We start from the raw sequence: 25,290 nt of genomic DNA on the forward strand, positions 1-25,290 counted from the left end.
AGTTTACCTATATAACAAACCTGCACATGCATCCCTGAACTTAAAATAAAAGTGAAAAAAATAAATTATCCAGTCTTTGGTATTCTGTTATGGCAGCACAAAATGGTTTAGGACAAGCAATAACCATGTTTTCCTAACTGCAGTAGCCCTAGTGTTTAGCACATTACAGGTATTTCAGTATTATAAAGAAGTCATCAAAATACTAGAGCAAAACTCATCACAAAGTCCACCTTGCTTTGTTCTCCTTAGAATACAGACATGAAAAGCCTAAGGCACAGAGAGCTGGAAAGGAATGGATTGCTAAAGGGACTGCTTTGTAATAGTATACAGCAAGTGCTCTTTCTTTGTCATATGGAATTTTTTCTTTTTCGAGACAGAATCTCACTCTGTTGTCCAGGCTGGTTTCAAACTCCTGGGCTCAAACAATCCTCCCACCTCTGCCTCCCAAAGTGCTGGGATTATAGGCATGAGCCACTGTGCCCAGTCATAATTTTTAAATGTATATTTTCACTAAAGGGACAGAAAATTTTAATAAAATGTTTAATAAAAATACTAATTTAATAAATAATTGGCAACTGATAAGCAACTTTTCAGTCCAATTTAAGCAGTAGAAAGAATAATGAAGGATATTATATTCCTCAAATATTGGGAAAGCATGATACTTTCTGGATCAATATTCCTTTTTTAGTTTCTGAAAATGTGACTGTAAAAGAGTTTTCTCTGTTCTAAATACAAGTCAAGAGGCTTCTTGACTCTCTAACCAGTGTCCCAGTTAGAAAGTACTCTATTATGTCAAGTAAATATAAACTTTTATAGGTACAGTATACCTGTTTTTTATTTTTAACAGGGTCTCACTCTGTTGCCCAGGCTGGAGCGCAGTATGCAATCAAGGCTCACTGTAGCCTTTACCTCCGGTCTCCAGCGATCTTCCCACCTCAGCCCCCCTAGTAGCTGGGATTACAGGCTCACACTACTACGCCCAACTAATTTGTGTATTTTTTGCAGAGATGGGCTTTTGCCATGTTTCCCAGGCTGGTCTTGAACTCCTGAGCTCAAGTGATCCACCCGCCCTGGCCTCCCAAAGTGCTGGGATTATAGGCTTGAGCCACCACTGTGCCTAGCCATAACTTATTTATTTATTTATTTATGTTTTAAAGTAATCTAGGTCCAATGCTTCAGCCATTTTGGATCAAAAAGCTTCTAAATTCACTTATTCCACTATCCAATTAAACATTTTGAAAATTAAGCACTCATTTCCTGATTTGCCAGGATTAAATTTAGATGCTTGGGTGAACGTGAGTCTTATCTCTCAAGCCATCACTTTTAATTGGCAGCATGTAGAAGGATAAGTGTTTTAGTTGACATCATAGTCTATTGCCATGGAAATATAAACATAGGTTTTTATTAAGCTTGTCTCAAAGCAAGTTTTAGGACTGCAGAGAGACTGGAAGAGAGACAGGAAGTAAATTTTATAAAAAATGTATCCTCTAAATGTTGTAGTGCCCTAGGAGATCAGACCCTCAGTGATCTCATCCAGTCTCATGGCTTTAAATACCATATGCACACTGATGACTCTCAAATTTATATCTCCAGGCCAGACCTCTCCTTTGAACTCCAAACTCTTGTATCTGTCTTCTTGACCTCTTCAGTTGGATGTCTAGTGGGTACTTTAACCCTTCAATGACCACTCCGTGCTCCTGATACAGCCCTCTGGCACCCAACTGTCTCTGCACACAATCTCCTACATTTTAGCAAAGGTCAACTCCCTCTTCCAGTTGCAGAGGCCATAGCACTTAGAGTAATCCTTGACAGATCTCTTACTCTTCAGCATATCCTGTCAACTCTACCCCAAAATATAATCAAAAGATGCTTTCTCTCCACTTGCACTGCTTTCAAGCTACCATCATTTCTTGCCTAGATCGTTGGGATTGACTATGAATTTGTCTCCCTGCTTCTGTTCTTGGGTTCCTTCATGCTATTTATTCTCACATAGCCCTTGGAGAGATCTTATTACAATCAAAATAAGATTATGTCATTCCTGTGCTCAAATCCTCCAATAGCTTTTCATCTCATGCAGAGTATGACTCAATGTCCTTTAATCATTGATTTCCCTCCCGACTCTTTTTTGCTTCTTCAGCCATACTGGACTCCATGATCTTCACTGAATAGGGCCTTCGAGAAATGCTGTTCCCTCAGATTACGACTTGTTTTCTTTCCCCTTTTAGGTCTTTACTCTAAATGACCTTTTGAGCAAGATTTTCTGAAGCCAGTAATCTAAACTTCCTGTTCCCTCCCCCTTTTGTGCTTAATTTTTCTCCTTAGCTTTTATCTAACATACTATACATTTAACTTATTTCTACTAATACTGTCTTGCTAGAATGTAAACTTCATGAAGCAGGGATTTTTGTCTGTGTTTTCACTGCTGTATCCTCTGCACATTGGGAAGTGCCTGGCACATAGTATAAATTCCACAAATATTTGTTGAATGAATAATTGAAAAAAATGGGTGATACATGTCATAAAAAATAAGGATTACTAATGAAAGCACGATTAACAAAGGCCTTTGAGCCTAACGTCTAAAAATGTTCATACATTGTTGGTTTTTTGTGGAAATCTGTCTTTGGAGCATCTTTGCCTTTATGTCTCATAAGACCGGGCATGATTTCTCGTATCTTTGTAATGTGTAACTTTAGAGATGAGTGTTCAAGAAGGAATAGGATAATGAGAAAAATATAGGTGAGTATTAAATGATTTTCATTGTTTGCCAGGCTGTATGAGCTAATGATTTTTAAAAAATTATTACTACATAAGACTTACTATTCATAGCTGACTGAAATTAGAAATGAAAAAAAGATTATTCATTGATTGAATTAGCAGTGTCTGGCACACAGTAATGTAATATATGAAGTAAGTTGGGCTTGGATGCCATCCAAAAGGGCTTAGTTATTGAAGCAGTTTTATTTCTGAAGTGATACTAAAGAATAGGCATGGGTGTCCAGGCTGGTTACAGTTAAATTTAGGAATAAGGCACAGTAATAAAGATACTATCTTTAGACTTGAAAATTATAAATCCTTAGTTGTTATTCCTTTATAAAGTTAACAATGAATGTACACACTATAAGCTATCATATGTACTGTAGATGAAAAGGGCAATAAACACTAGCCAGAGTTAGAGGTAGAATGACATAATAGAAAGATAAGGGTTGGGTCCAGGCACAGTGGCTCACCCCTGTAATCCTAGCACTTTGGGAGGCCAAGTAGGAGTATCGCTTGAGCCCAGGAGTTCAAGACCAGCCTGGGCAATATAGTAAGACCCCATTTTTAAAAAAACAAAAAATATAATATTTTAAAAAATTAAAAAAAGGTAAAAATTGAGAGTCCTGGCTAGCAGCCTTTACTATGCCACTCACTGGCTGTATGATTTGGAGTAAGTCACTGAAGCTCTTTTCCTTATTTCACCTGTAAAATGTGAGGATAGAATGATAGGCTTCAAAGATTCTCTGAGTACTAACTAGAAAAGTTGCACTCAAGTTTATCACAGATGCAGGGTTTGAAATGAAAATCCTATACTCAGATTTCTGTGTTGCAGGATTTTTTACTTCAAGCTTAACCACTGTGGTAGCAAAAACAACACACTCTCTGCTCACCTACCCCAAAGGATGTCCACAATGAATCCCCAGAATTTGTGAATATAATTTCCCCTTGTTACACGGCAAGGGAAATTAAGCTTGCTAATAAGCTACCATAAAATAAAGAGATTATTGGCTGAGTGCAGTGGCTCACGCCTATAATCCCAGCACTTTGGGAGGCTGAGGCAGGTGGCTCATGAGGCCAAGAGATCAAGACCATCCTGGCCAACATGGTGAAACCCCATCTCTACTAAAAATATAAAAATTAGCTGGGGTGGTGGTGCATGCCTATAATCCCAGCTACTCAGGAGGCTGAGGCAGGAGAACTGCTTGAACCTGGGAGGGAGAGGTTGCAGTGAGCCGAGATCACCACTACACTCTAGCCTGGGAGACAGAGCAAGACTCTGTCTCAAAAAAAGAAAAGAAAAGAAAAATAACAAGATAATCCTGAATTATCTGGTTGGGCCTAATGTAATCACAAGAGTTCTTATAATGTAGAAGAGGAAGCCAGAAGACTGGCGGTCAGAGTGACGTGATGTGAGAAAGACCTACCAACCACTGCTGGCTTTGAAGATGGAGGAAGGGGCCACGATGAGCCTCTGAAAGCTGGAAAAGGATAGAAAACAGATTCTCCTCCAGGTCCTCTAGAATGGGGCCCAGCCCTGCTGACACCTTGATTTTAGCCCAGTGAAACCGATATGACGTCTGACCTCCAGAACTGTAAAAAAATAAATTTGTATTATTCTGTTTTGTAATTTGTCACAGTGGCAGTAAATAACTAATATAATCATGATATGCACTGTAACTAGAAAAGTTGCACCCAAGTTTATCCCAGATGCAGGGCTTTAAATGAAAATCCTATATTCAGATTTCTGTAAAGATCTTCAGAGTCATAAATAATGAGAGACCATGAAAAGTTTGTAGAAAAGCTGCAGGAATTAGTAGAGAGGGTCTATGCGGGAATACAATTTTTACTAATGATTCGTGTCAAGAGAAGAAACTTGGATATTTTATGAAGGAAAGAATGTGGCAAGAGAAGTTTAAAAAATTACCCACAATATAGGAATTTCTTATCTAAAAACTGAAGAAAAAGGATAAATAATTTCCAAATTTTTCTAGCTCTGAAATAAGATTTTAAAATCCTGATAGATGCTAAAATGGGCCTTTGACACCACTCCCCTACCCCACCCCACAAAGTACTATAGTTATTTTTAGTATCTGATGGTCAGGCTTCACAGAAAGCTCTTAGTTTGATAACAAGGAATTGGCTCTGAATTTCAACCCTGACACTTTTGTTAAGGTAGGATGTATGAGAAAACTTTAGTTTTCTTCTTTTCTTTGGAGACCGGAGTTTCACTCTTGTTGTCCAGGCTGGAGTGCAATGGCGCAATCTCGGCTCACTGCAACCTTTACCTCCTGTATTCAAGCAATTCTCCTGCCTCAGCCTCTTGAGTGGCTGGGATCACAGGGGCCAGCTACCATGTCCGGCTAATTTTTGTATTTTTAGTAGAGATGGGGTTTCACCATGTTGGCCAGGCTGGTCTCAAACTCTTGACCTCAGGTGATCCGCCTGCCTCGGCCTCCCAAAGTGCTGGGATTACAGGCATGAGCCACTGCGCCTGGCCTGCTTTAGTTTTCTAGCTCTTTTGCCACTTCACGTATAAAATCATGGTAAACATTTAGCTAGGTGGATTTTCCATGGAATGAATAATTTTAGATGAAGGTTTACTGAAGGTTTATTCCTTTATGTTACTAAACTTTATGTATTTTTGATGAAACTATTTCTAAAGTAAAATACATGCCCTCTTTTTACATAAAATTTAATACGTACTATATAACCTTTTCTTGAAAAGAGTCATTACAAGTAAAATCAATTGCTATACAGTATTGTGTTGTAAGCACAGTGATATTCTTTCTACACAGGTGTCTGTGAACTACGTCCTGCAGGCTGTTCTTGTAAGGCTGGGAGGTAAGAATAATTTTTACATTTTAAAAATGTTGTTAAAAAATGTGATCTAGATAATATATGGCTTGCAAAGCCTCAAATATTTATCTGGCCCTTTACAGAAAAGCTGACTGACTCTTGCTCTAGAAAAACATGTACAAGTCTCTTCAACAAATGTCTCCAACTAGACTGAGTTTTATCCTCTGTCACCAAAGGAAAGTATTTTTATCTTGACCTATCGTCTGACAAAATAGTTTAAATATTTGTGGAAAAATAAAGCTCATTGGCATTTAAAACTCTTTTGTTGCTTCTTCTTGTTACACAGTCTCCTACTCACCCTCCAGTTTTCATCAGTCACTGTAGCTGCCTCTAGCAGTCGCTCCTCTCTACTCTCACCTTTCTAATCTCAGTGGAAATTTGATAACACAGCTTACCAATATTTTAAGGTAAGATTAAATTGGTTACATGAAGACCCTAGAACTATTTTCTGAGTAGAATACAGGGGGTTTGGTGCAGCAATTTGGTGACTTATTTTGATTGCCCCAACGCCTTTTTCTTTAGTTCCACGTTCTCTATTGCCCTTTGGAAAAGCAACATTTCAGGACAGATGAGGTGTTACTGTAGTATACCTGATCATTTTTATAACATAAAAGTAGCATTACATCTGAAAAGATATTAATCAAAAGACTGAACTGCAGTAACTGGAGTGGTAGGATTTTCTTGGAATATCTGAATTTATTACTACTTTTACAATGAACAGACATTACTTAATTTAAAAAAAGATAAATCAGAAGGATCTGTCTACTCAGTCTTACTGACCTAACAATCTTTATTTGGCATATTTTCTATCACAATTTGGTCATAGTTTTTAGTGGTTGTAAATATTGTTTGTTTTTGATTCATACTTGGCTTGCTGAAAAATACGCTGTAAATATAAAATACTGCAGTAATGCCAACAATCAACATGATGAAAGGTGACAGTCTTTTTGACTTCTGTTCGATTCATTATTTTATACAATAAATTTGGATAATGTTACACTTGACAAAACACTTTACTTCATTTAGTCCTCACAACATCCCTGTGAGGTAGGCACATTCTCGGAGGTAAAATGACGTGGGCAAAGTCTTCTGGCTCGTTTGGGGAAAGGCTCAGCAGCCGGGCCAAGAAAGGTCTTTGGGGGCGCAAGTATTTGGAGGGTAGGTCTTTTGGGGGGCGCTTTTAGTAATGTTAGAGCTTTCACTAGACCCTGGCCTCTTATGTCCTCTCCCCTGACATTTACCTTTACAGACTCAAATTCTTGCACGCCGGGAAGGCAGGCTGAGGGCTGCGAAAACCTGCAGCTCATACCCAAAGCTAGCACTGTCCATCCCTGGAGACCCAGCGCCAAAGAGCTCCGCTGGGCGCACAGCGCACGGCTCTACTCCTCCCCCGAGCCGCAGACTGAGTACTGGCCCCGGACTAACCTGACTAGGTCGGTCATGCAGGAGCCCACCACTACCACCGCCGCCACCTCCTCCTGCCACTGCTTCCGGGGTTCCCCAGACGCCGCCATCGGTCAAAGGTGCTGCTGTCCAACCTGGACTCTGACCTCTGCCCTTTGCCCGATCCAGTAACCAGAGACGCCGCTCCTGCCCTCCCTAACGACGCGGGCCTTTCAGACGCCTACGCGGGTCGCCCACCTGACTGCCCGAAATTACCCCGCCCACCAAGTACCCCTCTTCTTCCCGGAATAGTCTCCGTGCACATCCTCACGTAACAGAGCCCTTCTGATATGGCGAGACTCCGCGCTCTTCGCCACGCACCGGCAGGCGCTGAGGAAGGAACTGTCAGGCACCGCGGGGACGCCTTTCCGAGTGCCCGGCTCCGCGCGGAGCGGGGGCGCGCACGCCGGCCTGCTTCAGGGCGCAGAGGGGGCGGGGCGGGACGTCCGGGGAGTGCGCACGCATCCGGCCCGCGGCGCGCGCGCAGGTCGGTGCGTCGGTCGGGGGCGCGCTCGGGTACCTGTACCCCACGTAGTCGCCGGTTACCGATCGGACTAAGTTCCAGGTACCTGGACTGGGGCTGGTGCGGGGAGGTTGGATCCCAAGTCGCACAGGTGGCGTGGAAAACCGTGGTTTAAATATGGCCAGAGGACTCGACTCCTCTTCCTATGGGGAAGGCCCCTGTTCCAAAGATGCCCTTCTCATCCCCATCACGCTGATCCCCTCAAGAACGAACCCCCAAGGCCAGAGGCGTCTCTTTCTCCATATCTGGCTCATCCCGTAGTCCCTGTAAAGCCCTAGTATCAGTTCCTTATTGCCTGATGAGGGGAATCATACAGTTTGGGAGCGGGGAGAGTGTCCCTTTTAAGACGTCCCTAGAGTAGGGTGGTCATTCTTCGGGTCTGAGATAACTTGTTTTTCTCGAATGTTGCCCCTTGGGGAAATTGCTTCCCCAGTGTAACTTCCCTCGTGCGCTTCATGACGTTGACGTGACGCAGCAGGATGCCACCCCTTTCCGTTCCATGACGTCAGCAGGGCACATGTTTCCGTGTTTGTCATCTCATTTTAATTGCAAGAACCTGGATGGTGCTTTAGACGTCTTTGTATTCCCCAGGCCTCCCATCAAAGGACCTTATGTAACTTTATTTTGGGGTAGCAGACCCTTGCAAAAATTGTAATTTTGCATTTTCCTTTTGCAATACGTCAAAATCAGGAAATACAAATTGCAGAAGAAGCATTCAGGAGACTCTGACCACCGTAAATATTTGCATATCTGGGCTGTATTATAGTGCTGCCATGCGTAGGAGTTACTACTGGTGGTGACCACTGTCCACGTACCTGGTTCACTGCACCAAAGGACCAGTGTTTTTGGCTAAGTGACCTCTGATTTTGGAGTCATTGTATTCCTTACCACCCCTGCACTTTTTTTTAGAGAAGTCACACCTCTTCGTGGTTGAAATTGATTTTAATACTGCTTGAAACTGCACTGTCAAAAAATAAATAATAAAGAGATTTTTTTCCCCCTGGAAATAAAGAGAATTCATTCCCTAAGGTGTCATCCTAAAGTCATGACAGTTGCTGAATTAGAATGGATTGTTGTCACTTTTCAAGTGTTGTTTCAAGTAACCTTGTTTCAAGCGAGGTTGTTCCCGTGAACATTTGACTAGTGATTCACTCAGCCCGGGTTCAGCAGTAGGCCAGCAATAGTCCAGTCTGTTTCTATTGATAAAGCAGTCATTTGTTTAAATTCACTACTTTTCGTCTGTTCAAATTTTATAAGATATACAGTTTAAAAAATCACCTGGATGTTTTTCTCTTTGGTGATTGAAGTTATCAATGTTTATTTGAGAGGAAGATGGATATAGTAGACTTGGAAAATCTGGATTCGAATCCTGATCCTCTTGCTTCCAACGTTGAACAAGTTAGTTTATTTTGCTAAGCTTTAATTTTCTGTTTGTCAAGTTTTCTTTAGCTTCCATTTGTCAGATGGGAACAATTATTGTTCTCAGGGAACAGAGTTGTTGGGAGGTAAATGAAATTCCAGATAGAGGTGAGTAATATAATGCCTGATAGTGGGTAGATGTTTAGAATATGTTGGTTCTGTTTCCTTCTTTTGTAGAAACAGACAAAATAATAATAGGTACTGTGGGAAGAAAACACAGAAGAACAATTTTGTAGTATAAGTGAGACCCCTTTGCTTTTTTAAAAGATGGGTATATTTGAGCTTAGCATATGATTTTGATAAACATCCCTTCAAGAATTGTGACATAGAAATAAAGGTGGAAATGTCAGAGAATAGAAAAAAATAGGCTTCAAAATTATGATGTGGATTAGTACACTTTTCACAATCAAATTATAATAATTACCCATATCATCTGCAAAATGGGAATTAAAATACTTTCTTTACTACCCCAGGCTTGTGAAGATCAACTGCAGTAATGTATATGGATGGTCCTTATAAGTAATAAAGTGATTTAAAAGTACATGATTTTTATGATTGGTAGTAAAGTGTTTGATGTTTAGTCTTTGAATGAGAGAATAGTCGGGGGGCATCTGTTAAGAAGAAGAGCTTGTTTTATATTTTACAGAAAGGATGATTTTGGAGATGAAGTTTAAGTATAAAGGTGTTAATCTCAAAGATACTTCTGAGTGTCATAACTATATAAGGTCAAAGTGTTTTTATTTTTTGAAATATCACTGTAGTCTTTCCCTTTATTACTATCTGAAATAATAAACTGAAACAGGTTCACTTTTCAACATTTATTTTAGCAGGGACTTGTACGTTTTCATGTGGTATTATGTATGAAAACTAGAACCAGAACATCATTTACTGGTAACTTGCTGGAAATTAATTTTCTTTTGATGTGGCATTATTCTTTAAAATTGAGGAAGGAAACGATCATTTGAATTGACTTATTCCTCTGAAGGAAGAGGCTTTCATTTAGAAATCTATTAAGAAGAATTCCTATACTCCCTCCCCCAACCCCATGAGTTTCCATGTAATTTAGATATGATGTATCAGTTCCACTTTTTGTGGTTTTAAGTGTAAGGATTTAGTGCCTTAAAGTCAAATACTTTAAGATCCACATTAGTCTGTGTTGCTTGATAGCTGCATAGGTGTATGTTTTCATAATTTAATTGTCAAGTAGATTTTTGCTATATCTATTCCTTGGATTTTGTTATATCTCTTCCCTACCAAATTTTTTTGGGGAGGGCACATTATCTTCTCTCCATACTGAAGTACTTCTCTAACCTTTGTCCCCTTACTCATTTATTTATTTAAAAAAAGTTTGATAAATTTTGAGTGTTTAGCATATGCCAGGTATTTTTGTTAAACCCTAGGCATTCAAAACATAGTCCTTGCAGGAAAGGGATCACGTAAACAGACTACCCTGTGGATGGAAAGGTTATTAAGAAAGGTATATCAGTAAATAATTTCTCGTAAGTAATAGCTGCAAGCAGGTTAGCTTATTGTATAGTTTTCTTTTTTTCCTTTTTTTTTTCTTTTTTGAGATGGAGTTTCACTCTTGTTGCCCAGGCTGGAGTGCAGTGGCGTGATCTTGGCTCACTGCAACCTCCACCTCCTGGGTTCAAGCGATTCTCCTGCCTCAGCCTCCAGAGTAGCTGGGATTATAGGCATGCACCACTACGCCTGGCTGAATTTGTATTTTTTTTTTAAGTAGAGACGGGGTTTCTCCATTTTGGTCAGGCTGGTATCAAACTCTCGAACTCAGGTGATCCGCCTGCCTTGGCCTCCCAAAGTGCTGGGATTACAGGTGTGAGCTACTGCACCTGGCCTGTAGAGTTTTATATGGTATTATCCATCAAGCTTTTACAATCCTTGTGGGGACACACAGGGAGAGATTGCTAACCCAGTGATGTGTGTGTTTTTGTGTTGGGACAGAGTTGTTAGCAAAGGCTTCTTGGACTCAAATAAAGTAGAATGAGCCAGTTGTGTGACAGAGTGGGACCATTTTAAGTACAGTGTGGCAGTGTGGAAAATCAGCTTTGGGAAGGAAGAGGGAATCGTATTTCAGCGGTTCCTTCTGTTCCTGAAAAGCAGTGGTATCGTCCCTATCCTGAGCAGCTGAGCTGCAGTGAGGTGGTTTTTTTCTGGAGGATCATTGGAAGAGTCTGCTCTAGAGATGAGAAATGAAGCATTTATTCATGTAAGAGAAGCTCCTGTGTGCTGCTTAGTTTTCAACAAGCGTGTTGTCTAGTTCATTTGTAAACTCTGATCATCATTCTTTCCATTTTCTGCTTTCAGTGATAATTTACAAGTCAAGTTAAAATGTCCCCAGAAGTGGCCTTGAACCGAATTTCTCCAATGCTCTCCCCTTTCATATCTAGCGTGGTCCGGAATGGAAAAGTGGGACTGGATGCTACAAACTGTTTGAGGATAACTGACTTGAAATCTGGGTATGTATCAGTATGAATTCAGTGTATGTCCCAAAACCACTTCAATCTTTACCTAATGATAGTCCTTCCTTACCAGATTCGTAAAAATTAGCCACCGCAGAAACCCACCAAGTCATTATCTCATCATATGTTGATTCAGAAGGTTTTATTCAATTCTTGACATTTTATCTTTCATTTTATTTGTGTTTTGGGCCATTGTTTTATGACCAGAATGTTCATGTCTTTTTTCTGGTTTATCTCTTTGGGAAGAGCATGTGAGAGTTTTAGAAGTGTTTTTCATTCATTGGCTTGTTTTCTTTTTATGTTTGCTGCAGTCTGGCAACAAACATATTCTGAATCTGATTATCATTTGGTAAACTCTCTTAATATGAAAATTATAAGAGCTAGCCAAAATGGGTCATTTCTCACAATGGGGTTGAAACAGCAAGATCTCACACCTAGAAATGTTACATTAAAAAACAGATTTTCTTTTCCTGAAACAAACTTAGATTTACAAAAAGTTACAAAAATACTATAGAAAAATAGCATTGTTATAATGATGTTAATTGTTCTATAGGTCTTATTTGAATTTTTCCAGTTTTCCCGTTAATGCCCTTTTTGTTCCAGGGTTCAATCATCATGTCTCCTTAGTCTCCCCAACAGCGACAGTTCCTCAGTTTTTCTTTACCTGTCATGACCTTGACACTTTTAAAGAGCACTGGCTACTTATTTTGTAAAACGTGCATCCATATGGGTTTGTCTAATGTTCCCTTTTCAGTAGAATGAGAAATATGTTTTTTCCCAAGTATAGTACAGATGTGTGATTGTACCATCCTCAGTGCATCAGATCAGGGAATATATGATGTCCATATGCCTTTTTACTGTAAGTTAACTTTGATAACTAGGTTAAGTGATCACTGTAAAGTTAACTGATTTTTCTCCTTGTAATTAGTTAAGAACTGTATTTTGCTGAGTGATGTTTTTGGACTTTGCAAATATCCGGTTTCTCATCATAACTGTTGTCCATTAATTTCAGCATCCCTTGATGGTTCTTGCCTATAACTATTACTCCTCTGGTGCTTGTAGAAGAGTGCATTTTCTCATTTCTCCCCATTTATTAATTTGAATTCTACTATAAAGAAACACTCTTCCTTCTCCTTCAGTTATTTATTTTATTTAGTTATTTACTAGTGCCAGTATGAATTTTTAGGTATTTATTTTTCTCTGTGGGTTGTAAATCAAATATTATTATCATTTATTTGGCTGCTCAGTTGTTCCAGCTTTTTGTCATTGGGAGTTCTATCAAGTGGCTTTTTCGTCCTTTTGACATATCCCCATCATTTCTGAGTAATTTCTTACCAGAAATGTTGCCTTTTTTTTTTTTTTTTTTTTTTTTTTTTTTTTTTTTTTTTTTTTTTTTTTTTTTTTTTTTTTTTTTTTTTTTTTTTTTTAAGATAGAAGACATTTAATTGGACTATGAGATTTGTGGGAAGCAAAGGTATTGGGCACTAGGGCAAGTTTGTACAGGCCGTGCTTAAGGTACCCTCTTGGATATGGCATCCACAAATGAAGCTGTTGGTATGGACCAAGATGCAGCCAGGAATCTCACTGACCTGGTCCATGGCATCCTCATGAAGAACCCGCCATGGTTTGGGCAGGGGCAGTCAGCTTTAGAATTAGTGGGGCTCCTTGGGCACACACTGTACTACTATTGTCTAGTCTGGTCAGTGTAGATAACAAAGATGATGGCTGGGGTAGGGGCAGCTTAGATTCCAGATGGTAGAGTTGCCTCTTTCAAGGGTGTCTGCTTTTGCAGGCCAGGGCCCTAGACCCCAGGCTGGCAGCCAGATGTGCTCATACAAGCTTAGTCTCTGCAGAAACTCTAAGAGTTTACACACTTGAACCCTATCTTGGTTGGGCTGGTTCCAGGTGGGATTAAGTTGAGCAGGCATTCAGACTAGTGGCTAGTGCATGTCAAAGTTCCCCCTTCTTCCACTGGTAGGTCCCATTATCTATTGTGCCCACCTCCTCCATGATGTACTCATACATCTTGTCATAGTGGATGCCCACTGTATTGTCCTCTTCACTAGGCTCCAGCAACTGAGCCAGCAACTTGTGCCCAGCTGGGTCTGGAGCAGTGTGTGCCCAGCTGGGTCTGCACTGCTCAGCTGGGTCTGCTGTTGCTTCCCAGGTGACAGGGAGCTCATGGTCTCTGTGAAAGACATCTGGTAATGGTCATATCAGTGTCTCTGTGGGTCATACTTGTCACACATGTCCATCATGATGTCACGTGAAGCTGATTTTTCAAGGTCCTTAGTCTCCGCCCTCTCTGCATCCCATAGTCTGGCAGGAGGCAAAGCAATGTGCATGTCATTGTCTTGTCACAGTGAATGGTTCCCTTGTGTGTCTTCATTAATGGGCGGTGCCATGAGGTTGTTGTGGGATCATTGGGTGATGGGATGGACTCTGAGCCAAGCATACAGTGGTGGGTTTGGAGGGGTGTTAGCAGCAGCAGCAGTGAAAGCAGAAATGTATTCTTGATTCTCTTTTAGCTTTCTCCTTGTTAGACTCTTTTTCCTTTTGCCATTTACACGTCCTTGCTGTTGTTTGACTAAGCTAAAGACTTGGGTATAAGAATACTGACCTAACGTTCTTTAGTAGTAAGATAAAAAAACCAAGACACTTCCTTGGAATAGTAGGATGCTTTTGAAAACATCTAATGTTATCTTTAGTTTCACTAATCAAATATTTATGGAGCATTTACTATTTGCTAGCCATTTTGCTAGTGTTAGGTTAACTCCTTTTTTGTGGAGGCAAGAGGATTTGGTAGAAAGAACTCTGGTGGAGTTGGTAAAAACGTTTTAACTTTTTTTTCTTCTAAAAGTTAACTATATACATTAGGGGATTTATAAATTAACTCTCATCCTTAGATAAGCCAGGTATTAGAAAGTGACTGTTTTTTTTTTACTGGTTTAGAAGTTTTGCCATTTATTCAAGTAGCAGGCCTGGTGCTCAGACAGACTTCCCCAGCTTATAAATGGTGGTAGGAAGTGAGGATTGTGAAATGGAGACTGTATATAGGATTCATTCAGACTGAATTTCCCACATTATCATAGACAATCTAGATACAGATCAGAGCCTCCTAAATTATGAAATGCTTTCTTTAGATGGGTTCCATCTCTAATTGAAGTCATCAAGATCAGATCTCAAGAGGGTATTTTCCAGTTGCCCTCACTGTAATTTTTGGCCTGCAAAAAGTAGAGTGATGTACTTCCTTTACTGTGCTCATTTCTTCTCAGTTTGTTGTTTTGACTTTGGTTTCCTCATTCTGCGATCTTTAAATCAGTGTATTTTTCTTCCGGGTCTGAGAATAAAAAGATTTTCAAATGGATCACTGGATATTTCAGAGTAACTTTTCAGGTTTTCCCATACTTTCATGTTTCTTTTCTTATTAAAAATAACATCTAATTAAAAATAACATCTTTATGTCTGTATTGTGCTCATCTCTCTTTTTTTTTTTTCTGTGTTTTTGAAGGTTTAAAACTGTTGGTCTTTTCATAAATTTCTTTGGTTCAACAAGATTGTGCACAATCCTATTATTTTCTTTTCCTTCCCACCTCACCTATCCTATCTTGAGTTTTACTGCTAGGAACAAACACAGTAAGGATTTTCTTCTTTGATTGGAATGGGGTGAGCTTGGAGAAAAGAAGGCATTTCAGGTGTCCACTGACAGTCTTAAGTATGTGTAGCCAGAGGCACTTTCCATTTTCTCTCTGGATCTCAATTTTTTATCCATAAAATGAAAGATCAGATTAGATGACTAAGGTTTTTGCAGGTCAAAAGTCCTACAAATACAACTCAAATGTCCATCAACTGATGAATGGATAAACACATTTGGCATATGAAAAATAGATTATTATTTCACCACAAAAAGTAATGTAATACTGATTCATAGTACAACATGATGAACCTTGAAAACACTGTGCTAAGTGAGAGAAGCTCATTACAAAAGGTCACTTAGTATATGATTTCATTTATCTGACATGTCCAGAATAGGCTAATTCATAGACAGAAAGTAAATTAGTGGGTGCCAAAGGCTGGGGAAATCAGAAGTGACTGCTTAAGTATGGGATTTCTTTTTGGAGTAACAAAAATGTTGTAAAATTAGATAGTGGTGATGGTTACATAGCTTTGGGAGTATATGAAGAATGATCAGATTGCACACTTTACAGTGATTTTATGGTATGTAAATTATATCTTTGTAAAGCTGTCATAAAAACAAAAACAAAAAAAACCTGAGCTGGACATGGTGGTATATGACTGTAGTCCCAGCTCCTTGGGAGGCTGAGACAGGTGGATTACTTGAGCCCAGGAGTTTGAGACCAGCTTAGGCAACATAGCTAGACCCCATCTCTTAAAAAGAAAATAGAGAAAAAAAATAAAACCAATTCATCAACCAGGAATGTTCATTGATCTGAATATATAGGACGTCGAAATAAATCCTTCTTTTTTAGCATGTCACAGACATTCTTTTCAGAGGTACCGAAGACCTGACAGGGGCCTGATGGCTAGTAGACTGTTGACTGGTGACTGGTATATGTAAGACGATATCAACCTGAAATTCTTATTCTTTGTATCAGTTTCCTGAGAGACCAGTTGGGTTTATCAGCATAAAGTCGTGTTGGTTCTTTTTTACAGATTCTCTTTTGGGTACTCTCAAATTCCAGAATGTTTAGTTGAGGATTTAAGAGCAAATGGTGGGATTCAATGACAAATTTGAAATGAATCCACGAGTCCTAGCCTTTTTTTTGAGACATAGTTTCACTCTTATTGCCCAGGCTGGAGTGCAATGGCATGTTTTCAGCTTACTGCAACCTCTGCCTTCTGGGTTCAAGCGACTCTCCTGCCTCAGCCTCTGGACTACCTGGGACTGCAGGCACCCACCACCATGCCTGGCTAATTTTTATATTTTTAGTAGAGACGAGGTTTTACCATGTTGGCCAGGCTGGTCTCAAACTTCTGACCTCAGGTGATCCACCCACCTCGGCCTCCCAAAGTGCTGGAATTACAGGCATAAGCCATCATGCCTGGCCTAGTCCTAGCTTTTTCTGGACTGTCTGAAAAATATGTGAAATGGCATTTAATGACGTTTAATATGTATGGAATTTACTTTCTTTAGCTTTAAAAATGAAATGAAAAGACGTCTACATACATTCATAAAATGTTGTGAAAAGCCTTGCTAACCTGGAACATTATTGATACCTTTTATATAGTACTTGTCTGAAAGATTCAGGGAAGCTTTTTAGAAGTTCATTAACAATTCCTTCTTCAATCTTTCCATTAGCCAAAGTGTGAATTTCTCCTTTCTGTAACAAAACAGTGATAAAGTTAGGGAAAAGGATGGCTTCTTTTTAGTGTGTCACTTTTGGTATTTCCCTTTTTTTTAGATCTTCAGCAGACACAGTTATGAGAATCAGAATTTACATGTCTAATTTCTATTAACTCAAAGAGTGTACCCTATAGGACACAGTATGTATAAAAGGTATAAAATGAGGAAACAATTTCTAAAGGCCACAAGAACCAGTTTTGTTATTATATGTAGCCACTTGTCCTGGAAGAGATGAGGTCTAGGTATCTATATTCTAGATCTGGTTGGTGAAACAGGCAAGAACCTAATCAAAGCAAGATTTCTTTTTCTTTTTCTTTTTTTTTTAAATAGCAGTTCATATATATTTCTCTTAGATTTTTCTACCTTACTTAAGACTATATATGTTTCTAAACTCCATTGCTAGGCCATCAGTATCTTAAGGGACAAGTTCTTGTTTAATTTATTTTTATACCTCCTTAAGGTCTATTTTGGTACTTTTCACATGTAATATAGTTAGTAGGATTTGAATGGATGAATGAATGAGTTAGATGTTGTCCTTGAGAAACTGCTTGTTTCGGGGATCAGAGTGGTTTGTTCTTGTGGTTTGTAAGGATTTTTATTGGCCTGATAGTGTATTGCTTACATTCTGTTATGCATAATTCTTTTTGTTGACATTTTTGAAATTATGGTAAAGTATATTATACAATACTGGATTTTCTCTTGTAGGTAAAATATAGACTGAGATGTGAAGGGATCAGATTATTAATTTTAGAGAATTATTCCATGAGCTTACTGAATGTTTATTAGTTCTTTGCTCTGTGTTAATTTGATCACAAGTGTGTGTTATTTGTAAGATGGCATATTTTGTCATTTTTAGTGATTTTTCTAATCTTGAAGATGTCTAAGTGTCTGTTCAGCATTCTGGAACGATGCCTGGCAAACACAACAGTGAGGAAAGAAGAGAGGGCTCACTGCAACCTGTGGCAGCTGAGCCTCAGTATCTTTTTTCAGCATTTTGCAGTGACTCAACCTTACTGGCACATGGCTGTGTTTGGGGCATCTGCTGTGACATCTCATCCGCCCACAACTACCTATTGCTTTTTTTTGTCCATGTTCTGAATTTCATTACTTAGTTAAAAATAGATACTCAGTGTAAGTACTTGATTACTAAATAGACCAGAACAGTTTTAAAGGATGAGTGCTGTAAGCTTTAAAGACTGATCTCAGTTTGGCTGCATGAGTCTCTCTAGCTGGCAGTCTGAATCTTTAGCCTGTGTCTAAAAGGAAGCTGCTGCCCTGGGAGGCAATAGTTTAATTTTTGTCTATGGCCATACCACCCTGATCGCACATGATCTTATCTGAAGATGGGCAGTTTTTAATAATTTAGATCTAGTTCACTTGGCTTTTCTGTACTTTTCCCTGATCTCATTCCCCGTTTTCCCCATGCCTGTCCTCATACTTTATGTATTCATTATATGTTAATATATTTCTCAACAGTATTATTTTGCATGCTTAAAAAGTTTGTACAAATGATATACTATATATATTCATCTGCATCTTGCCCGTTTTGCCTAGTATGAAGTTAATGAGATTTTTCTGTGTTGGTATTTACGACTTTGTGCTGCTATTTTGTATTCCATTGTATGAATATGTCCTTAATTTTAAATTCATTCTTCTACTGATTGACAGTTACGTTGTTTAAATTATTTTTTGACAAAGAGTGACACAGTGAACTTTCTCTCGCATGTGCATAAGAAAATATGTATGAGAATATTTTCTGGGACAGTTTTTTGAACTGAGTGTGTTTACCCATTAGTGGTTGTAAAATCAATTGAATGAGTCACCCCAACATTAAAAAAAATGAATGAGAACAAAATGGAAACTCTCAAAATGTGTCACACACAGTAAGAATAAGCACTGTTTTGTGAATTTTTGTTTCAGTTAAATAAGTGAGTATGTATATACTGGGTCATAATGAAAAATATGTTTTGATGGCCAAAAAATTTGAAAGCTACAAATCAAAGGTATATTCCTAGAAATAGAATTACTAGCTCTTAAGATGGATGCATCTTCTATTTTATTAGATATTGCCAGATTGTATCAATTTCCTTCCATCAGAAATGAGTTGCTACTATTTTGCAGCCTCACCAGTACTTGATATTGTCAGACATATATTTTTGGCAAGCTGATGAGGTATGACCTGGTATCTCATTATGGTTTTAATTTGTATTTCTGTGATTGCTAGTGTGGTGAAAATTATTTTCTTTTTTGTTGAGACAGAGTCTCACTCTGTCACTAGGCCAGAGTGCAGTGCAGTGGAGCGATCTTGTCCCACTGCAATCTCTGCTTCCCTGTTTCAAGCAGTTTTCCTGCCTCAGCATCCCAAGTAGCTGGGACTACAGGTGGGTACCGTCACGCCCGGGTAATTTTTTGTATTTTAGTAGAGATGAGGTTTCACCATGTTGGCCAGGATAGTGTTGATCTCCTGACCTTGTGATCTGCTCGCCTCAGCCTCCCAAAGTGCTGGGATTATAGGCACGAGCCACCTTGCCATGCTATGAAGTCTTTTAATATGATTATTGGCAATTCAGATTTCTTCCTTTGGGATATCCTTATTCATCTTTTAAGTGGATTGTTTGTATATTTCCATAGATTTTAAAGCATTATATATTTTGGATACTTACTTTTGGTAATTACATGTATTACAAATATCTGCACAAAGTCTGTGGCATGTATTCTTATTTTAGTGCTCCTAATGTCCAAGACTTTTGATTTTGATGAAGTTACATTCAACAGCATTTTCTTTTTTAGATTTGAATATATGTGTCTGTGTGCACATGTATGTGTGTGTGTGTGTATGTGACAGAGAGAGAGTGTTTTAAGAAATCTGGGCCTATCCAAAAGTCACACATCTTTGAGAATTTTAAAGTTTTCCCTTTTCCTTTTTTGGTCTTTAAACAGAAATTTATTTTTTCTATTATATGGCGTGAGATAGAGATATAGTCCCGCCCAACCCCCCACCATATGGATAATTGATTGACCCTGCCTCGTTTATTGAGAAGGCCATCCTTGTCCATGGATGTGAAGTTTATATCACACATGGGCCTGTTGCTAGACTTTCTGTTCTGGTCAGTCAGCCTCATTGTCCCTGTGCCAGCTCCACACTTTCTTAACTATTATAGTCTGTGAAATGTCATGATAGCCAGCAGGACAAACTCCCCTCTTCCATCTTGTTTTAATTCTTAAAAATTGTCTTTATTAACCCTATGCTCTACATACTTTTTTGTAACCTCATTTAAATAGTTGTATACCATTTCATTAGGAAACATACCATAATTTAGTTAACAAAAAAAGTCCCCTTTTTAATTAATTGAGAAAGAGAAATGAAGGGAAATTACCCTGATGAGGGGCAAATTGAGAATTGAAGGTTAGAGAAGCTCTCTCTGAGGAAGAGACATTTAAGTTGAATCATGAAATAGATGAATATAGTAGTCCCCCCTTATCATTAGGGGATATGTTCCAAAACCCCCCGCCCCCTGGCCCCGTTCCCAGTGGATGCCTGAAATCTCTGATGGAATTCTTTTGCTGTCAGTCTGAATACATTTATATCGGTGTCTCCTACCCACAAATTTAATGCCTTTTCTATCTTAGCTGAGTACTTAGCATACACTGTGGCTGTTATTTTTGCAATTTGAGGTGCAAAGCAAAACTAGCACAAATTTCTTTTTCTTTCTTCACAATTTCATGGACAGAAGATTTGTTCTTATGTTAGATCTTAGCAACATCAACATGTGATTTTTTTTCTTTCCTTATTAAATCAAGAACTTTTACCTCTCCCCTTAAAGGAAGCACTTTATGGCTTGTCGTTAGTGTGTCTAAATTGCCAGTGTCACTACTCTTGTGCTTTCCCTAAGTGCTTTATTAAGTAAAATAAAGATTACTTGAAGTCAAGCACTGCTGTACCGTGGCAGTTGGTTTGATCACCAAGACAGCAACTAAGTGACTAACGGGTGGGTAGTGTAGACAACTATGCTGGACAGAGGGATGAGTCATGTCCTAGGCAGGACAGAGCTGGAAGGTGTGAGAACAATCTCAGAACAGCATGCAATTTAAAACTTAGGAATTGTTTCTGGAATTTTCCATTTAATATTTTCAGACCAAATATTGCTTTTTCTTGACCAAGGGTAACTGAAACCACGGAAAGCAAAACCATGGATAAGAGGGGACTGCTGTACTTCAGTGTAAGTGCTGGGGGATTTGATGTAAAAAGGAAATACCTTTTCCGTGCACAGGCAGGAGAAAGCTTTTTATATTGAAGGATCTGCAAGGCCAGTTGTGATTGGAATATAGTGAGAGAGTGCGAGAGGGAAAGCTTGCTTTTTATTTATTTTTTTTATTATTATTTTTTGAGATGGCGTTTCGCTCTTGTTGCCCAGGCTGGAGTGCAGTGGTGCGATCTCAGCTCACTGCAACCTCTACCTCCCGGGTTCAAGTGATTCTCCTGCCTCAGCCTCCCGAGTAGCTGGGATTACAGGCATGCACCACCACGCCCAGTTAATTTTGTATTTGTAGTAGAGATGTGGTTTTTCCATGTTTGTCAGGCTGGACTTGAACTCCTGACCTCAGGTGATTGCCTGCCCCAGCCTCCCAAAGTGCTGGGATTACATTTGTGAGCCACCATGCCTGGCCTGAAAGCTTGATTTTTATTCTGGGTGAACTGAGAAGCTATTGAAGAATTTTCAGGAGCAAAGTGACATGATCTTATTTTTATTTTTAAATATAATCACTAGTTGTTATAGGGCAAATGGCTTGTGCAAGGTAAGGTATACTAGTTAACTGGCCATTATAGTGGACCAGGTAAGAGATGATAGAGTTTTAGAACATGATGATAGCAATGGAAATGGAAAGAAGTGAATAAATTAAGAAGCTATTTAGAAAATCATGAGGATTTTGAATTTGGAATTTGAGAAGCAATCAAGAATGACTTCTTGTTTCTTAGTTTGAGTAAGTGGGCAGATGGTCATATCATTTGCAGAAATGGGGAAGATTGATGGAAGAACTGCTTTAATTGTATTGATTGCTCTCTAGGTCTGCCATACAGCTATTATTTTAGGTCTTCTCTTCCTGTATTGATTCACTTATTTTCTTGTTTTACCTTCTTGCTTTGTTGGAGCATATATTCCACTAGCAGCCTAAGAAAAGGAGAAAAGGAGATACATTTTTTGAGTTCTTGAAAATCTGAAAATGTCTAGTTTTAAATTTGATTGATAATTTGGGCAGGTACAGAAGTCTGCCCAACAGATAGACATATTGTCATAGTTTCATGAATGTAGTATTTTCTCTTATTTTTATAAGGATATTAGTTATAGCTTTAAAAAATTCTTCTATACCTTGCATTGTCTCTGTTTTGCCCTTTGTCTTTCATGTTGATGGCTTTCCTCAGACTGATGATTCTTGGCTGTGGATGTCTGTTAAGGAATGTATCTCTAACATGTAAACTTGAAGCCCTTTGTGCATCGGTGGAGTTGTCAATGACTGAGCTTCACTGTAGTGTTATCAGGCAGCATCCTCGCTTTTTTATTGGATGAATGCCAGATTCATTATTTGGAGGTCTTTCTCTGGGACCATAAAATAAAATGTGCCCTTATGGATGCATATATTTCTGTGTGTCAGCAAAATTTTAATTATTGGGCCAAGAAGTTTTAAGACTTTTGATGTATTTATTATAATATATTAATATTTAATATATATTTATATGTAAGGATATGGGATATGCAAGCGTACATATGATTACATATTCTCTCCAGAATTGCATTATTAATTTATACTCCTACCAGTAGTATATGAAGATGGCTACAATCTCGATAATACCTTTATTATAAATTCTGTAAGATTACTTGCTAATTCAGTAGATGAAATGGTATATAATTGTTCTTTTATTCTGCCTGTTTCTCTGTTTGTGTGTGTGTGTGTGTGTGTGTGTGTGAGAGAGAGAGAGAGAGAGAGAGAGAGAAAGAGAGAATTACCAATTCATGCCACATGTCAATTTTTCTGGTGGGTATTTGCTTTTTCTTATGGATTTGTAAAGCTCTTTATATGTTATGAAGATTAACCCTTTGTCATAATGTGTTGCAAATATCTTCCCCCAGATTTTCAATTAAATCAACTTATTTAACATGCAGAAGCTCTTAAATATTTTTTATTTTTAAAGCAGTAATAATGTACAGCATATAAAAAAAGATATGAAAGGATGATAAGTAGACAATGAGTCTTCGCTTACTCATTCCTTAATTTTCCTGTCTGGAGACAACTACTCTTATCAGTTTATTTTATTTCCTTTTAGAGGTGTTCTATGTATATATAAACCCTCTTTTTCATTTATATGTAAGTATTAGTCATGGTAGATTTTTATAGTAATGGTCTCTGATAAATCATGCCTCCCTTTATCTATTTATCTTTTAAATATAACTTTACCATTTCTTTTATCAAGAGGTAGAGTCTACCTCTTGAATCAGGATTGGCTTTTTGGCTTGATTTTACCAATAGGATGTCATGAAAGTGTTGTGTCTATGCCTTCAGAGGTCTCATTGTTTCATTTTCACTCTCTTGGAATGCCATCATTACCATGTTCAGGAATCTCCTAGCCTAACCCATTAAGAGAGAATGGCCCAGGTATCCCAGCTGGACTCAGTCTCACAGCCAGCCTATCAGCTGCAGGCAGCTGCCCATGTGAGCCAAGGGGGAGACTAGCAGAACTGACAATCCAACCTGCAGATTGATGAGAAATAATAAATGTTCTTAAGCTACTGGAGTTGGGGATGCTTTGTTATCTAGCAATAATTGCTATAGTAGCATATGATATATTCATATTAACTATATATTTTGAAGATTGTTCCACATTTGTAGGTATAGAGCTGCTGCCTCTATTTTAATGTCTGCATAACATTCTAGTGTATGAATATACTGTAATCAGTTGTTATTGATAAACTTGTATCCTATCAAAATAACCCATATAACATGGGATTATAAAGACTCTCCTTTTGCATTGCATTTATTTATGTTGTCAAACCTATTTCCTTCATGGATTCTTTTAACATTTTGCATAATCAGTACCTTTCCCACTTTGAGACTGCTTTTATTTTCTTACTATTGTTACCTGACATTAATTAATCTGGAATTTGTTTTAGTATGGTATATGATATGATATAGGGATGGGATTTTATTATTTTTCTAAATAATCATCTAGTTGTTTCAGTACCACTTTGTAAAATGAATTCTTATTCACTCTTTTGATATGCTTTCTTATAGGTTAAATTCTTATATTTATTTCTAACTTTATTTTTAGTGATCTGTCTGCATTTACCTTGTACAGTCACAAATTACTGTAACTCTTTAATATGTTTGAATATTTGTGGTCTCATTGCTGGGAGTTTGTTTGGCATTGGATAAAACTTATATTTGTCTGGACAGAATGGACATCTTTATAATAGAGCCAGCAAGCTTTCTGTAGAGGATCAGATAGTAAATATTTTAGACATGCTAGCCTTATGGCCTGTGTTGCAACAACTCTGACATGGTAGCATGAAATATATGACATTACACAAATGAATGCCTATGGCTGTGGGGTTCCAACAAAACTTTACAAAAACAGATGACTAGCCTGTGGGTTGTAGTTTCACAATATTGAGTATACTTGCTATATAATATTGAATATACCTCTTGAGGAATATGGCAGTGTCTCCTATTTATGCCCAGTGTTATGAGTATAAATGAAGGTTTGTGCTTCTTTCATTTTGTTACTGCATGCTTACTGTTAACTTTATTACTAGATGTTTTATCATTTGGCTGCTATTACGTAGTAATTCAGTTGTTTATTGGTATATATGAAAGCAAACACAGAAGTTAGATTGAAATAGAATCAGAAGATACATTGGAAAAATTTACTCAATAGTTCAACAGTCTTTTATCAGAATACTTACAATAACTTTGGAGAAAAGAAAAATAGCCAGGACCAGAAGAAATAAAGCAAGCTTTAGCTGGGGAGGGTTGGGGTGGGTGGAAGCTGGAAATTAGGTTGGACAGGGGTTGGAACACAGTGAGTTATCTTTAGAGGAGTTGTGTGGCAGCATAATGTGATGGTAAGCATGTGGGTTGTTCAGTCAGTGAGGTCTGAATTTATATCCTGATAATACCACTTACAGCCTATTGACCTTTGTTAAGTCACATAACCTTTCTGTGCTTCAATTTTCTCTTCAATGGGGATGATATTAATGACCTTATTGAGTAATTATGGGGCTGAAATGAGATAACTTATATAGAGCATTTATAATAGTATTTGGTCATAATGTTCAACAACGGTGGGTGATATTATTGTATGTTGTATGTAATAAATAATATGTAGTATGATGTATCATATTTCACTATCTTATTGTTGTCACATTGTTATTTTAGAATCAGAGAGTCTATAA

At 38.3% G+C, this 25,290-nt stretch overlaps 2 protein-coding genes across 11 annotated transcripts in view; one reads left to right on the forward strand and one right to left on the reverse strand.

Moving 5' to 3' along the window:
* RBKS (ribokinase) overlaps positions 1–7,398 on the reverse strand; it is a 98,725-nt gene extending 91,327 nt beyond the window's left edge. For all 6 annotated transcript variants that reach the window (XR_001830142.2, XM_017545675.2, XM_017545677.2 and 3 more), the window contains exon 1: positions 7,039–7,398. Coding sequence is in view for 5 of the 6 variants with exons in the window: in XM_017545675.2 (XP_017401164.1) it covers positions 7,039–7,127 (89 nt within the window). In the remaining variant the exon portion in view is untranslated. The remainder of the gene's footprint in view (positions 1–7,038) is intronic.
* A 98-nt stretch (positions 7,399–7,496) lies between these two features.
* The window catches only part of BABAM2 (BRISC and BRCA1 A complex member 2), a 449,656-nt gene continuing 431,862 nt past the window's right edge, over positions 7,497–25,290 (forward strand). For all 5 annotated transcript variants that reach the window (XM_017545672.2, XM_017545670.2, XM_017545671.2 and 2 more), the window contains exons 1-2: positions 7,497–7,621; positions 11,324–11,475. In XM_017545672.2, the coding sequence (XP_017401161.1) occupies positions 11,348–11,475 (128 nt within the window). In that variant the 5' untranslated portion in view covers positions 7,497–7,621; positions 11,324–11,347. The remainder of the gene's footprint in view (positions 7,622–11,323; positions 11,476–25,290) is intronic.

This window comes from Cebus imitator, unplaced genomic scaffold (assembly GCF_001604975.1).
Source record: "Cebus imitator isolate Cc_AM_T3 unplaced genomic scaffold, Cebus_imitator-1.0 Scaffold180, whole genome shotgun sequence".
Classification (NCBI taxonomy): Eukaryota; Metazoa; Chordata; class Mammalia; order Primates; family Cebidae; genus Cebus; species Cebus imitator.